This window comes from Macaca fascicularis, chromosome 15 (genome assembly GCF_037993035.2).
Source record: "Macaca fascicularis isolate 582-1 chromosome 15, T2T-MFA8v1.1".
Lineage (NCBI taxonomy): Eukaryota > Metazoa > Chordata > Mammalia > Primates > Cercopithecidae > Macaca > Macaca fascicularis.
The window spans coordinates 101,042,201-101,059,634 of record NC_088389.1 but is presented as its reverse complement, the minus strand read 5'-3'; the positions used below and the strand labels follow the sequence as shown (position 1 = coordinate 101,059,634).

The window sequence follows — 17,434 nt, the reverse complement described above, 5'->3', positions numbered from 1 at the left end:
CAAAAAATTAGCAGGGCGCGGTGGCGGGCGCCTGTAGTCCTAGCTACTCAGGAGGCTGAGGCAGGAGAATGGCGTGAACCCAGGAGGCGGAGCTTGCAGTGAGCCGAGATCGTGCCACTGCACTCCAGCCTGGGCAACAGCGTGAGACTCCGTCTCAAAAAAAAATAATAATAAAAAATAAATAAATAAATAAGAGAAGATACATAAACATTAGTTATGTACTCACTATAACGCTATGTGCCCCAATAGGCCCTGATCTCATTTGCTCCTCTCAACAACTCTGTGAATTAGGTATGATTCTCATTTCACCAATGATGAGACTGTCAAGTAACTTGTAAGTGAAAAAGTCTGCCTGACTAAAAAATATATTTCAAAAAGATTACTTTATATAGTAGCTTAATGTAAGGAGTAATAAGTGAAAATTGGCTATTGGGCATGTTAGTAAACTTAGTGTTTAAACCTAAAAACAGCTAACCTATGTTGCAGCCTCTCTGATGAATACTTGGCCCTGTAACTTGACTTCTTTACATTGTTTAAACCTTTTTTTCATGAGTGTTTATTGCTTCTATTAGACTGTGATTTCATTGCAGGCAGACAAGGGACTAAAATTTCTACCCTTTTGAACACTAATAGACTGCTGAACACTATTTTGTAAATGTGGGTTACTCAACAGACTTTTTTTGGTAAATCTGAAAACCAAAATGACTCTTAATAAGGTTCAGAGTATAAAAAATAGTTCTCACTTAAAATAACATACACCAAAAGAATATGAAAATATTGATTTATTACCAACAAAGTAGGATTTCCCACAAAGTTTTTTTCAATTACACACACACGCACACACAGCAGCAGAATGAAATTACATTTTTCACATCTAAAGGTTTATACCCCAAAGAAAATAGGCCTGTGTCCAAGAGACAATTAGAAAGCAAGAAGTCTTTTCTTTTACTTTGAATATGGAAAACCTTTTAACAGAGACTCTTCCAAGGCAAACCAATGAAGATTCAGGCATAGAAAATGGTTGTCACCTTAAGGTTTTTAAATACCAGTGTATTCACCAAATCAAGTTTTTACTAGAAGGTTTTACAATTTTTATGTAATTAAAAATCAACTTTTGGCCAGGTGCAGTGGCTCACGCCTATAATCCCAGCACTTTGGGAGGCCGAAGTGGGTGGATCACGAGGTCAGGAGTTCGAGACCAGCCTGGCCAATATACTGAAACCCCATCTCTACTAAAAGTATAAAAAATTAGCCGAGTGTGGTGGCACGTGTCTGTTGTCGCAGTTACTCGGGAGGCTGAGGCAGGAGAATCACTTGAACCCAGGAGGCGGAGGTTGCAGTGAGCTGAGATCACGTCACTGCACTCCAGCCTGGGCAACGGAGCGAGACTCCATCTCAAAACAAACAAACAAACAAACAAACAACAACTTTTGCAGAAAATAAAGTTTTAAGTGGCTGAGACTATGTGCTAGACTTACTACCGTTTAATATGCTAAAATGATACATAATTTATTCTTCACAGCTCAAAATTCAATGTAAAGCCAAATATTAATTTTGCCCCGTAGAGAAATTAAATGTTTACAAACAAAGTATGGAACAGTTGTTGGTCTATGTAAATTGAAATGTAACTGACCATTTTATTTTCAAGCATGCTTAATCTTGACGCTTCTTTTTCACATTGATACTCATTTTGCAGAAATAAGATGACTGGCACTAATTTAGACAATAAACAAACTACACCAAGCACATTTTAGTAAAGATATTTTGGTGGAAAGCAAAGTAATTAACAATGAAAACATTTGGTAATATCCATTTACTAATATGTTACCAAGTTCTTCAATGTTTACATGACTTGCTCATATTACTAAAAATGTCATTTTAAAATATTTTCATACTTCATGCACTGGAGCTAAAGAAGGGAAGGCTCTTTTAAAATTTTTATAAAAAAGAAAACACCTTTTTGAAGAGAAAATGTCTAAGTGAGAGGACATAAACTTATGGTTCACCATTTTTTGACCTAATAAGATTATAAATTTCAATGGCTACTTAAGAATATACAAAACCCAAACTGAAAGCAATTCTTCAATTTATTCAGGCAAACAAGTAAAAAAAAAATAATTTTGTCATTACTGGCACAGATCCAATCCACTGTTCAAAGACATGACCGTGGACTGTCTATTTTCTTATAAGATTTATTTTTTAAAAGAAGAGAATTTGTTTGGCTCTACTAATTAGTATAACTTCAACAAATGATTTTCCCATTTAATTCTTTTGCGCTGAAAGAAAACAGTTTAAACTAGATTTTCTAAGATAATGGGTACATCAACATTGTAAGAAAGGCCCTATAAGCTTAAGTTCTAAAAACATTATGGTTTTAAAGAAATCAATGCTTTTCTGTCACTCTTTACATAACACTGAGAAATTTCAAATATAAATTGTAGAAACCAGTATATGAAATTTTAAGAAAAATCTTACTAAAAATAATTATAAAAATGCTTTTAGAAATTTAAGATGTAAAATACAATTGACTTTAAATAAAATAAAAAAAAGCAACCCCTGCCCCCACACTTTACAAGGTTATTCTTTAAAAATGCTTGTCACCTAATTTTATTCTCTGTCAAAATTTTGGTTGTATTTTGCATCATCTAGTGGCCACCTTGTAGCATTTCAAAGCAGTTCTACTACGATTTTTGAACCCCAGTGTTTTTTTCCCCTTGAAATACCAATAAAATTATAGCATCAAGTTTCATAAAACTTTCTTTTAAAGGCCCATAAAATTCCATTTCCTACTGGAGATAAGGTAATCTTTTTTAATAGGAAGAAAGGAATAGATCTGTCATAAATTATTACTATACATTAGACGTTTTCATATCAATTTTTAAAAATTAAATATAACACTGGGAGAAACTAGGACTTACGCTCTAGTCATCTTTAGGCTCTAAAAGTAATTAAAGTTACTCTGCAATTAAAGCTCAGGGCTACCATATAAGTAACTTCTTGTGATTAACCCCTCTTCCACTGTACCTTTGATTTGTAATATTAAGTACCTTTTAACATGAGAACTCAATGACTCATGGTCAGAATGCCAAGGACTCAAGTTCAACCAACACTGAAGAAGACTTAACTTTTACTACCAGATGATATTTTGGAAAGGTCATTAAGGTTTCCATTATCAACCTATTTGTATTTAAAAGCAGGTTTCCAAAAATAACTGCTTTTCGTTTTAATCAATCTCCTAACTTTTATTCAGTTGAGCCATACTTATAAACAGAATTTAACAAAAAAATTCCCAAGTTCCCTCTCTTTACTTTTATTAAGAAGGTTGAGTGAATGTAATACGGCGCCGCCGCCTTTGGAAAGCCTTTAAATTCCATCTGTTTGGTTCCAGCATATGAGGGCCATTGTAGACAAACAAAACTGTCATCTTTTCAGAATAAGGAAGATTTTGCAGGAGCTGTAAGTATTAAAACAAATTGTCATATAAGCTACATACTGAGAAGTATAGTTTTCCAACCTTACATGTGTACAGTCAAATGTATGATTTTATTTGTAATATTAATAAAACTTTTTTTCCCCACTCTGCTGCCCAGGCCAGAGTACAGAGGTGCGATCTCAGCTCGCTGCAACTTCCACCACCCAGATTCAAGAGATTCTCATGCCTCTTAGCCAGCCTCCAGAGTAGCTGGAATTACAGGCACGCACCACCTGGCCCAGCTAGTTTTTTGTATTTTTAGTAGAGACGGGGTTTCACCATGTTGGCCAGGCTGGTCTCGAACTCCTGACCTCAGGTGATCCATCCGCCTTGGCCTCCCAAAGTACTGGGATGACAGGTGTGAGCCACTACGCCCAGTCAATAAGAGCCTTAAGAAGCTCTTAAACACCTCAATATAAACCTTGCCAGACTGTAATCCTTACCTAAATTAGCATACCTGTAGCCTGGCCTAAAGAACAATCAAAATAAGGAATAATTGAGCCCTCTAGATTCACAAGATAACTGGGATTATTCAACTTCCTTGGCAGACCTTGGAAAAGAGTATGTCCTCCATAATTTTCCTAGGGTAGATACTTTTACTTTTTATTTATAAACACTTCTCAAGCAACTTCTTTGATAGCCTGGTATCCTGAAAAGTGTGTAAGAGGGACATTTGTAGGCTAAGGTATTTGGCAAGCAGTAGGGTATTAACAGATGTGACTATTCCACAAGACTATCTGTGAAAAAAAGAATACAGATGACACTATTTAATAAAAATCTGAATGTAGGATGGGTAAAAACAATTTTTTTCTTTTTTTTTTGGGTGGGGGGGGGAACAAGGTCTCATTCTGTCACCCAGGCTGCAGTGCAGTGGTGTGATCTCAGCTCACTGAAACCTCCGCCTCCTAGGCTCAAGCAATCTTCATGCCTGAGCCTCCCAAGTAGCTGGGGCTACAGGCGCATGCTGCCATGTCCAGCTAATTTTCGCATTTTTTTTTTTGTAGAGATGGGGTTTGGCCATGCTGCCCAGGCTGGTCTTGAACTCCTGGGCTCAAGCGATCCACCTGCCTTGGCCTCAAAAAGTAGTGGGATTACAGGTGTGAGCCACTGCACGTGGCCAAAATTTTTCATGAATACTTAAAAAGGAAAAAATCTGATTATATTAATAAACACATCTTTGAATATATATGCTTTTTAATTTACTCACAACACTAGATTTAACAAAAGAAAATTTCCCATTGTAATGGTTCTAGATTATGAAAAATTATCTACAAACATAATTCTGTTTTTATGAGAATTAACCTGTGAGCAGAAGATGTTGGGATACTTAAACTTCCCCTGGGCCAGCATAGTGTTAGTGGCAAATAAAGAGGAAGGGCAGTATATGACAAGAGAGGCTTTTTTGGGAAAATGAAGAACCAGAGTCTTAGCGGTTGTATTCCCCAGTCATCTTTTAGTGCTGAAAGAGTACCTTTTCTAGAAGAGGAATGAGAAAATCTCAATTTTAGAACATAATAATATGTCTCCTACATGTCTTCCTCTGATTAAGCATGACACTGGAACTTGTCCCTTTAATAATGTAGATATTACTGTTAACCTTTTAAATTCCTTTTTTGGGAGTGTTCCTGCTAATATGAACATATTGAGACAAAAACTATATGATTAAGTCACAGGGAATTTCCGAGTATATGACCACTTTTAGGTTACTTTTTACCTACCTTTGGTGTTATGAAAAAGTATTGAGATGTATTTTCTTTACAGGCAGTATTTACAACCATTTCAAACACTCTCCGTTCATTGATTGGGTCCATTCCCTAAACAATGGCAATAATAATGATTATATTTATTTCTATTATAGGATATAAGTAGATCCAAATAACAGAACAATCACCATACCTGATTGATTTCATCAACTACTCTGAATGGACATCTATTTAGCTCCTGGAGTGCCATCAAGTATAACATGGTAGAAACACTTCTTTCACCTCCACTTTGATGATGAGGAGTTAATTCATGTAGTTGAGTACTACTGCGAAATTTGACTCTAATTCGAATTCCATATTTATCATAATCTTCCTATAAAACATTTAAAAAGTTGATGAAAAATGAGTTTCCTCTGGTAATGTCATTCTATTATTTGAAAATGGATTGAATTAACTAAGAGTAAAGAATTCAATATTTAGTGACACTAGTTTATATAACAATAAATATATATGTATTTTTAAAAATAATATTAAGCAAACAGTTACCAGCTAAAAGCTCTAAGGGTTTTCAAGGATCTATTTAGATAAGGAAAATATTCAGATTAAATTAACATTTTCCTCCTCTATACCATTCTATTCAAGTTTACTAGGCTTCCCCAAGAGTTTTTAGAAATTACTGAGTGAGGAACTCTGTCCTGGAAAGGCACTATCTATTCTAGTTCCAAAGTGCTAGGTTCTTAAACTGCAGGTGAAAGCAATTAGAATGTAATGGAGTGCTATGCTCTCTTGTGCTAGAGAAGTGGCTGTGTATGATAACTGCAGAGGGCCAAGAATCCCCCTAACTTCTTCAGTTGGTTAAGAAGGAAAAAACAAGGTAGGAATTACACATATACTTTGAAAACTTAAGTCATACATACACACAATACTCAGCAAAAAGCAAGCCTGGCATATAATAGGTGCTCAATAAATATTTGTTGTAATGAGTACATTAGTGTTTTATAAATGTTGCCAAAACTGAGGATGCTCTAAGTTTTATTTACTATTCTTATTGATGGCATTTCTATGTCAGGTTCAGATTTACCTTAAAAATGAGGTATATAACTTACTAATTAGGCTGGGTGCGGTGGCTCATGCCTGTAATTCCAGCAATTTGGGAGGCCGATGGGGGTGAATCACTTGAGGTCAGGAGTTTGAGACCAGCCTGGCCAACATGAGAAAACCCCGTCTCTACTAAAAATACAAAAATCAGCCGGGCGTGGTGGCGGGCGTCTGTAATCCCAGCTACTTAGGAGTCTGAGGCAGAAGAATAGCTTGAACCCAGGAGGTGGAGGTTGCAGTGAGCCAAGATCGTGCCACTGCACTCCAGTCTGGGTGACACAGCGAGACTTTGTCTCAAAAAAACCAAAACAAAAAACATGAAACTTACTAATTAAAGGTTACCTATTAATTGAATAGAGCTTTAAGGTCTAAGATAGTACTGACCAAGAGAAAGATACAACGCAATCCACATATGTAATTTTCAATTTTCTAGTAGTTACTTTTGTTTTGAGACAGAGTCTCTGTCTCACTGTGTTGCCCAGGCTGGTCTCAAATGCCTGAATTCAAGTGATCCTCCTGCCTTGGCCTCCCAAAGTGGGAACAGGCACAAGCCACAGCACCTGGCCTTTGCCTGTCTTAACGAAAAATTAATTTTAGCCCAAATTGCAATGCATAAAGTTATAGCACAAGAAATTAGTAGCAAATTTCCCAATATTTTCATTCTCATGAATTCTTAAATTCTTTTTTTTTTTGAGACGTCTGGTTTTGTTGCCCAGGCTGGAGTGCAGTGGCACCATTTTGGCTCACTGGAACCTCCACCTTCCAGGCTCAAGCCATCCCTGTACTTCAGCCTCCAAAGTAGCTGGGACCACAGGTGCATACCACCACACCCAGCTAATTTTTGTATTTTTATAGAGATGGGGTTTGCCATGTTGCCCAGGCTGGTCTCAAACCCTTCAGCTCAAGCTATCTGCCTGCCTCGGCCTCACAAAGTGCTGGGGATTACAGGCGTGAGCCACCACACCCAACCATGAATTCTTAAATTATTAAAAAAAGACACTGATATATACTATATTTCAAACTAATCTGTTTATGAGTCTTCTAACTCCAGTTGTGGTAGCTTTATAAAGTAACATATTTATTCAATACAACTGAATAACCATTACTCAGATTGTATAAAAAGAGTTACAAGGTATTAGTTACTAATTCCAAACATCACCCCCCACCAAAAAAAGTGACCCTAATAGAATCCCATAGGTGATTTTCTCCTTTCTTTCAACATTTTGGTAAACAAAACTTTTCACAGATATAACTCTAAAGTAAATAAATAATTTATATGTACTTTAAGCATATAATTAAAATTACTTGCCAGAAATATATTTCAAATGCAATTTTACCTCATTTTCTGTATGGAGATCAACTTCACCAGCACACTGCATAGAACTAAAAAAATTGCTGAATTTTTCATTAATTTTTTCTACCAGCTCTTTTAAAGGATTAAGCCACCTTTCTTTTACCTACAAATAAACACAATATAAAAACATAATTTAAAAGCAGTATTACTATATTGTGACACAAAATTTCACGTAAATTTTATATCAGTATCAGTCTGGGCATAACACACTTCTCTTAAGCATGTCATCTCATTTTCCATTATTCTACATTCCCATTTCATTAATAATCACATGATAAAAAGTAAAGATTAAAAACTAAAAAAATTACCTGTGAAATGTTTTCCCTGTATTGATCTAGTTCAACTTTCTTTCCCTTTAGTTCCTCAGTTAACTGCTCTATTTCTTCTTCTCTTTTTGTATACTCCTGAACAATCTGGCAGGGGGAAAAAAAAACTTCTTTAAGATAAATCTACCAAAGTATAAAAGTATATACAATTTTGCATTGATTAAAACATTAACTGAAAATGGCAATTGTGCTGTATTGTTTGTATGCAAATAATTTATGTTCTTATTACATACTGAAAGTGACATTTTTTATCCTTGAAAAACTAGACATTGCAGTATTTCAGGTTAGCCCGACTATTCTTTTTATAAAGAAAAGGCACAGAACATTGTGTTCCTTAGGAAGAATCTATTTAAAATTCTAATAGATTCAGAATCTGGCATTTAAAGCACATTGTTCCTGCTGTCTAGCTTATCATTACCAAGAGCTCTAGTACAGAGTGGGAGGCAAGTACTGGAGGGAACTCTGTGTGTGTATGTGTGTGTATGGGGAGGGTGGTGGTGGTGGTGGCTGGATGCAGAATGGGAGTAGAGAAACAGGCATACTGTAGGATTCAGTCCCGTGAAGCAGGAAGCTCTTGATCTTTCTTCAGTTAATAAAGCATCAATTTCATCCAATGTGTTTGGAAGGTCTTGGAAAACCTAAAGAAAAAAATTGCCCATCATTATAGATACAATGAAAACGGTTCCATTCAAATAGTTAAAAGAAAAATAATCTGCTGAATAAGTTATCTACTATCTGTTCTACAGCATGCTGGTACACAAGGATACAAAGGAATAATAAACAGGGTCATTTGCCTTCGAAAGTTTGTATTTTAAAGAAAACAAAATGTATGTACTGGATAACACCTTAAGGCAACGTATTGATGTTGAGTATTCAAACAAGCAGTACATATCTTATAGGCTAGGGAATTTAGAGAAAAGAAGTATCAGTTCATGCTATAGGAGAGTTAAGAGAATCCAAAGGCCTAGAATTCATCTCTGGGCCTTAAAGCAAATGGCTAGGGAGGAGCAAGGCAGAGGGAAGACAGGAGCTTGGGAAAAAAGAATGAGTACTGCATACCATGGGGAGTGAGGAGTTGTGTCCATTTGGAATGGTGGGTACTTGCTGAATTGGTAGAATGGGTCCAGAATATGTGGGGCATTGAAAGAGAGCAAGAAGTTAGAACTTTATACTGCACTTATGAAGAACTAAAAAAGCATCCTTAGTATCTAATTACTTTGACAGTTGAATTTCACCACGGTACTATCTTCTGAGTCCATGCCATGGGGACAAATTAGAACAGACACTTTTTTTTTTGAGGGGAGGCAAACAATTACATTGTTTGACTTAGCACGACCTGCAAAGGCTGTATACTACATGGTACAAAATGAATCCTGAAACCCTGAAAAAGATCTTGACATATTAATCTAATATCTTCAGCTTATTATTTTAACCTCTTAGAAAGCAGTTCAACTTCTATAGACCTTCAAATATTCCTTTGTTGAATCTCTGACGTACTCACTGAGATTTAAGCTCATGTGTCCAACATTTATTTACTCGATATCCTCACTTGACTCTAACAGGCATCTTAAATTTAAGATGGTGAAACAGAATCTGGATTTCACCCACCTTACCTACCACTTCAAGCAACCCTGTTTCTCCTTCAATCTTCTCCATTCCAGTAAATAGCACCGTAATTTGTTCGGGTGAAAAATTTAGGGGTTCTCTCTCTTATCCTTCATGTCAAATCCATCAGCAAGTCTTGCTGGCTCTGTCACTAAAAGATATCTAAGATCTGTCAACTTCTCCCTCTCTCTCTTCAGTGCTATCACCCTAATTCATGCCATTATATATCTCTTGCGTGGTCCAAAGAAATGACCTCCTAAATGGTTTCATTGCTTCCATTCTTGTATCCCTACTTTATCCTCCATCTAGAAGAACAGAAGTTAAGAGTGCTCTTTCATAAAAGTAGTAATGTCACTTTTCTGTTTAAGATCCTCCACTGGAGTCCATCCCAAAAGAATACAACCTTAATTCCTTGTATGGTCTAAAAGCCCTACATAATCTTGGCCTCTGCCTTCTTCTCTGCTTGGATAATTTTTAACCCCAATGAGATTCCTTTTATTCTGAAATGTCCCAAACATACTTCTGTTCTGGGCTTTGTCTAAGTTGTTTTCTCTGTCTGGAATACTTTTCCCTCACATCTTCACTTGACTGATCTGTTCTCTTCATTCAGGACTGTTATAAAATGGTATCTTTTCAAAGGAGGCTTCCCTTACCAAGTTCCCATCCATGTCACTCCATCTCCTCACCCTGTTTTATTTTTCTTAGCATTTCTTGTTATCTGACATTATCTGATTTTTGATTTGTGTTTTCATCTACCTAATCTTCCAGACTAGAATATAAGTTTCAGCTGAGATGGAAGTATGTCTGTCTTGTTCAATGCTTGCCATATAGGAGGTAATTAATACATTTTAATGATTAATCATCTTCTAATTTTGATTCAAAAACAGTATGACTTATCAAGAACAGAATCATGCTTTTTCTGAAAGAAAAAATTAGTACAGATTGTACTTATATTTATTTTATAACAACACAATGTATTCTGAAGATATTCTACTGTTTTTAGAAATAAGCTTCTCAATTTGTTTTAAAGATATCTACTGAGTTCCTAGTATGTATCCAAATAGTCGAATCCATTCTCTGTGATTCTGTGTCTGATATCATAAAATAAATCAGTTGAGGATTTGAAAATTATAATCCATTAATTTTTTTCCAGTTGTTTATATCTTTAGTAGTCATTTCATTATCTATTGAAATAGATAACATTTGAAATTAAGAATTTTAAAAAGACACACCAATACTAGATATTTTAAAATTTATTTTATAATTTCATTTTGACATTATTCTGAATAGGTATGCAGGCAAAGTATCATCCCCACTTGTCACAGAGGTATGTAAATTAACAGTGGGATGTGACTAAAGGGCAGCATCTCCTAATTTTACTGAGTGGTATGTCAGCATAAAACATATAATGGAAGTAAGACCTCTTTTTTTCCTTTTCTTATTGGCAGATGTTAGTCCTAAATATTCAGCTCCCATTGAACCCTAATTAAACACCCCAATTTCCGGGGAAACATTTTCATTTTCCCTTTATTTTTAAAATGTCCTATTTGTTATTTCTGATATACCAATTACTGGCACAATATTTCCATGGAAAACTGTATGTTCCAACTGTACCCATTAAAAGGCATTTGTATTGGAAGAATAAATGTTATAGTACCAATAACATTGATCTGTTAAGCAACATTATTTTATATATCTATTCAGTTTAAAAATGTGGAAAAACTCCCTATTTTTTATGACACATCATATTTTTCATGGCCTGTTACAATGCTTAAGATCCTATAATCTTAAAAATATGTTAAATATGGCAATTGTAGCATTATATACTTTTTATACTTACTGTCTGGTATTCTTGAGGAAGAGTCTGCTCTGCACCCAGGTTACATACTTGCCTAGCTCTCTTCATAAGTTCCTTGCATTTCTGCAATAATCTCTGTCTGTTTTCATCCAACTCAATGAAATGTTGCTATTAAAAAAATTTATTTCGAAAATTTGAATGTTACTGTTAAAGCAGAGGGCTGTTTTATTAAACTACCACATATTAAATACATTGTTGAATTCTGATTATAATGATAATCAAATTATCTGAAACCGTATCTCAAATAATGACTCTTTTTATTATAAAGGTTAAATTTGAACTTTAAAATACATCAGCACATCAATAACCTGGCATTTCTCTAATCCATAAGAGGTGTAAAATTTAAATTTTACTGCCTTTTTCTGAAAGTTTAGCTTAGCTCCAGGTAATTGTATTTATTTATTTATTTACTTATTTATTTTTTTTTTTTGAGAGTCTTGCTCTGTCACCCAGGCTGGAGTGCAGTGACGTGATCTCAGTTCACTGCAACCTCCGCCTCCCAGATTCAAGGGATTATCACGTCCCAGCCTCCCGAGCAGCTGAGATTACAGATGTGCACCACCATGCCTGGCTAATTTTTGTGTTTTTAGTAGAGACAAGGTTTCACCATGTTGGCCAGGCTGGTCTCCAACTCCTGGCCTCAAGTGATCCATCCGCCTTGGCCTCTCAAAAGTGCTGGGATTACAGGAGTGAGCCACCAGGCCCGGTCATGTATTTATATTATAATCAGATTTGAGTTACACAGTACACAGGCTTCATATCAGAAAACTCAGCACTCAAATGTAGTTAGGACCTTGAAATCATGCTTGATAGTGTTCCAAGTACCTTCCATGTGGTTATTTATTCATGGACCTATTCATTCCTTTACCAAATAATTACCGAGAACCTATTAAATGCCAGTATTATAATCTGCATTGGTCACAGAAAGGTGAATAAGGAGAAAGAGACACAGGATCATTACCATAACAGAAACAGGTACTCTTTACTGAATGCTTATGTGCTAGGCCCTTGGCTAGGTGCTTCGCATACATTATTCCCTTTATTTCTCACAAGCATAGCACAGTAATATTATCCTCATTTAGTGCATTAAAAAAAAAAAAAGAGAGAGAGAGAGACTGAAAGGAATTAAGTAACTTGCCCAAGCCCACACATTTAGAGACTGTCATGATTCAGATCCCTGTCTGCTTACAGGACACATGCTCTTTTCATTACAGCATGGCACCTCTCAGCAGGAGCAGATTGGACAGAGTATGTATGTAGGGAAGGTCAGAGTGGTCACAGAAGCTATGACAACTTAACAGCCTTAAATGACAAGAAATAAGTAACAGCAGCAGATGACCATTCCAAGGATAGGTGATTATGAATTTTTTATTTTAAGAAACAAGTAATCTAATGTGGTTGGAGGAGAGGAATTTTTAAGGATGTAAAAGATCAGAGTTGGTAAAATGGACAAGGGCCAGACTGTAAGAATTTCACATGTAATAGGGAAGGTATCTCATCTACTAAATGTCTTCTATAGGTCAAGCACTGTTACAACCACTATCCTGTTAATTGTTCTAATCCCAATTATGATCTTAAAGAAAAGTGTCATCTCTATTTGTAGAGGTGGCTCAGACACATTAAGAAACTTGCCCAAGGTTACAGAACTAGCAGATTTCTGAGAAATAAAACAGGTCTGGTTTGCTCTTTTCACTAACCCTCAAACTCTGGTTGGCACAAAAAACACTTGGAATGGCCTAAGCACATTCCAGATCTATTTGATTAATATCTCTGGGGCTGAGGTCTGGACACCTGTATTATTAAGGGGGCCTTCAGGTGACTTTTATGCACACGTGTTTGATAGCAAATAAACTAAACCAAGACAATAGTTATGAAAAGTAAAAGGATATATACTGGACCAAACTGAAAATACAGGCAATCCTTTATACTAACCACTTAGTACTATGGTTTTCTTGAATAAATTCCTCAGTCCCTATAGCTTGAGAGAAATAAAAGAAAATGTTAAAGACTCCCAATCACCCCTACTCTGCTGAGGACCATTGTACTCAGGCAAATGCAAAACAAGGAACAGCTGGATACAAACTAAATACTCCTAATTTCTTCTATTCCTGATTCTTGTTCCTCTGGACTTTGCTAAAAATAAAGTATTAGAACATTATGGAAAAGAAATATCAATGAGTTGATAATTTGAAGCTCTGGACTTAGATAAAACCTCATTTAATAGTTTCTGTTTGGTGGCATATGTGCAATAAAATATTTATATGAGAAAATATTCTTTCTATACATACGTGTTTGTGACACAGATCTTCATGTAGCACCTGTTTTGCTTTTTGTTTTTAAAACCACAATTCTTGCTGAGCTTTTTAAGAGTGGAAGTGGGAAGGCATATATAATTATATCAGATAATGCTGTAAAGTCAGACTTGTGAAAAGGCTTTATCTACATTTCTGCTTAGAGTCTAGCCTTTAATAGTTAATAGAGAATAGAAAATACTCCATAGGTTTAAGATATAAGAGAATAAGTGAAATGTACAAAATATCCCCCACTAACATCTCAAAAAAGATTACTTTGTAGTTATATATCCTAGAAAAAATTTGTGTTATCTTTTTTTCTAAAATTCTTTTTGTGAAAGTTCATTTGTCATGGAAATTGTACAGAAATACCTCGACATTAAATAAGAAAAAGCTTTTCGAAGAAGGCCCTCTTGTGGAAGAAGTAAGAATTATTCACAGAATTTCTTATGAAAACTATATATATTAAAACTGTTATTTTAGTAACAGTTCATTACAATAAGAATCAAATAAAATGAAAACCATTTTCTACATGAGTAAAATTAAGTCACAGGTATCATCAACTTTTACTAAAACATTAGCTGTAAATTAACACACTTCTTCCTTTAATAAAATTTCATTCCAATTTAGTTGATTTCAAATTCAAATGCTAACCATTTGTTTCAGTTACCAGAAAGAATACACATTTAAAAATATAAAAATCATTCATTTTTTTTAAAAAGTCAACTTTAAATTTTAATGTAATACTTGAAATTTAGAAAATAATAATCTTAACTTTTAATACACAAGACCATAAATTCTACTTACACTAATTTAATCATAAACAATAAAATAATGGGAATAATACTATTTCCTTGTAAAATGTTTTCTTCAAAATTATACACATCTAAGTAAAAAAAAAAAATGTCTCCTCTGAAATTCAGTTCTTTTTTGAGGGAGTGGCAAGCAGGTAGCCTGAAGAGAGGTCATATGAAAAGCACAGAACTCCTAAATTTGGTATTAGTATAAGCAAATAAATGTAACAACTTTCCATTTTTATAACTAATATTAATTCTGATGTAAATCTGTACTTTTAAAGGAAACATGGCTTCATGCTAAGCACCACACTAGGCAACTTGATGTATATTATTAAACTGAGTATCATAATATCCCTCTAAATTAGATAGGTATCATACTCATGGCTGCAGATAATGATTAAGCTTGGAGTGGTCAGGAAACCTGCCCACGGTCAAAAACAAAATAACAGAAATTTTTACCAATCTCTGTGTGTGGATTTACAGACAGCTTACTAACTTGTCCTAAAAATAGTCCATAAGTTAGTGACATTACCAAAGAGAGGCTTCCAACCATTTGCCTTTCTCAGGGGATGTTTTATAGGTCTGTTGCCCTATTTATCTTCCAAAAATCTGAGAAAGTATCAAACTCCATGGTGGTTAGTTACCTCTAAGTCCCCTCATGAATACAATCTCTACTGAAATTTTGTCAATCTTCTTTTGTGAATTTATTTTCATGACAGAAAAAAGGACAAAACCAAATGGTAGCAATAGTTCCTCAGAGCAACCTGCCATGTGTTCAAAGGGACAAGTAGGAAAAAAAATTTCTCTTTGGTTCAAATGAAGCTGCATAGCAGGAACAGATAAGACAGATAAAATCATGTGCAGATAAACAGCAGCAAACACGTGAAGAAAACAAGAGTAGGTAAAAGAGAAAGTGAACTACCATACACGTATTCTACTACATACTTTTAGTCATCATTCTTGACTCTCTCAAATGTGTGGCAAATGACTAGGATCAGACAGCAACAAACATGTATCAAGTATGCACAACAAGAAATGAAAGAACCTTACAAAAGGGCTGGTAAAGTATTTATAAATGAGAAGCATTTAACATTTTATTTTTTATTTTTTTAGAGATACGGTCTTACAATGTTGCCCAGGCTGGACTTGAACTCCTGGACTCAAGTGATCCTCCTATCTCAGCCTCTGAAGTAGTCGGGACTATAGGTACACTCAGATCATTTAAGAACTTTCAAATCAACATATGAATAAGAAAAACAGAGTGGTATAAAATATTGCTGAGGAAATGCAAAATAAAGTCAGAGGTAGTGTTAAGTAAGGTTACTTATGTATGTCAAGGAAGAGTTCTGGTTTTAAAAGCAGCAATGGACTCAGAATGACAAAGGTGAACAAACGATACAGGAAAGACACAGAGGTTATGAACAATGGTAGGAACACTGGAACAGTCAACCAAGGTAAAAAAGGCTAGAAGTTGGAAGTAGACATTAGAAGACTACTGTAAAGCTTTGGATCATGTATAACATTATAAAGCTGTAGATTTCTGCAGCAGAATATAAAAATGAGTACAATTTTTTTTCCCGGTAGTTAAATGAGTACAAAATTAGTAAAAAGTGAGGCCACAGCTATTAGGACTTAATGCCTAGACAGGGCAGTAGCCGTGATAGTTAGAAAGAGGTGAATTAGGAATGTGGTAATGGCTAAATTGGGCAAAGGGCAAGGAAAAGGATCAAGAACAAAAAGAATCAAAATGTGCTAAGTTTCTCCAGTTAACTTTAAAATTATGCAAATGGCTGGGTATGGTGGCACAGGCCAGTACTTTGGGAGGCTGAGGTGGGAAGATTGCTTGAGGTTAGGAGTTTGAGACCAGCCAGGGCAACATAGTGAGAACTATCTCTACAAATAAAAAATAATTAGCCAGGTGTGTGGAATGCACCTGTAGTCCTAGATACCTGGAAAGGCTGAGGCAGGAGGACTGCTTGAGCCCAGGATTTCCAGGCTGCAGCAAGCTGTTGACCGTGCCACCGCACTTCAGCCTGGGTGAGAGAGTAAGACCCTGTTCTCAAGGAAACAAAACAAAACAGCAAATGTGTTGAGAAATTACACATCATTAAAATATAATCAAAATAATACATAATAAGTTATGTTGGCTATTTGTGCTTTCTGAATACCCAAAATGCATTCAACTACAGGAATTTTAACTTTAACTTTGAAAGTGGCTGTCTTTGTTAAAAAAAAAAAAATTAGTAATTCACTGATTAAAAACAAAACCCCCTCCCCAAAAAACTTTCCTACTTTCCAGAAACACAGCAGTCAGCTCTACTCAAAACAGTATTTCTTGGCCAGGTGTGGTGGCTCACACCTGTAATCCCAGCACTTTGGGAAGCCGAGGTGGGTGGATCATTTGATGTCAGGAGTTTGAGGCATCAAACACCATCTCTATTAAAAATGCAAACATTAGCCGATTAGCTGGGTGTGGTGGTGCACGCCTGTAGTCCCAGCTACTTGGGAGGCTGAAGCAGGTGAATCACCTGAACCCAGGGGACCGAGGTTGCAGTGAGCTGAGATTGTGCTACTGCACTGCAGCCTGAGCGACAGAGTGAGATTGTCTCCAAAAAAAACCCAAACACAGTATTTATCCTATTTACTAACAAAATGGATCAGAGGAGAACACCATGCCAACCTGTACTAATCTCAATCCATTTATAAGGGCTATTGGAAGAGTATCTCTCACTGTGTCAAGAGTGGGTTAAAGTTTAGGAGCGTACTTACTCTAAAGCCATTGATTTCATACTTCTGTAAATATGACACAAACAAATCATTTTCTTCTCGTTAATACTGATGTAAGAGTAAAACTTCAGGCACCAGAATCAAATATTGTATTGTTGATACGGTTTGGCTGTGTCCCCACCCAAATTTCATCTTGAATTCTC

The 17,434-nt window shown here is 35.6% G+C and overlaps 1 protein-coding gene across 10 annotated transcripts in view; it reads right to left on the bottom strand.

Moving 5' to 3' along the window:
* Window positions 1–764: 764 nt before the first annotated feature.
* Window positions 765–17,434, bottom strand: part of SMC5 (structural maintenance of chromosomes 5) — a 104,433-nt gene continuing 87,763 nt past the window's right edge. For 4 of the 10 annotated variants that reach the window (XM_074017636.1, XM_005581895.4, XM_005581897.4 and 1 more), the window contains 8 exons: window positions 11,399–11,524; window positions 9,013–9,057; window positions 8,496–8,591; window positions 7,936–8,040; window positions 7,611–7,730; window positions 5,369–5,548; window positions 5,191–5,286; window positions 765–3,454 (listed from right to left, as the gene is read on the bottom strand). In XM_074017636.1, the coding sequence (XP_073873737.1) occupies window positions 3,314–3,454; window positions 5,191–5,286; window positions 5,369–5,548; window positions 7,611–7,730; window positions 7,936–8,040; window positions 8,496–8,591; window positions 9,013–9,057; window positions 11,399–11,524 (909 nt within the window). In that variant the 3' untranslated portion in view covers window positions 765–3,313. Of the gene's footprint in view, window positions 3,455–5,190; window positions 5,287–5,368; window positions 5,549–7,610; window positions 7,731–7,931; window positions 8,041–8,495; window positions 8,592–9,012; window positions 9,084–11,398; window positions 11,525–16,453; window positions 16,558–17,434 lie in introns of those variants that run through there. The other 6 variants (XM_005581896.4, XM_074017635.1, XR_012424780.1 and 3 more) reach the window with 5 other exon arrangements.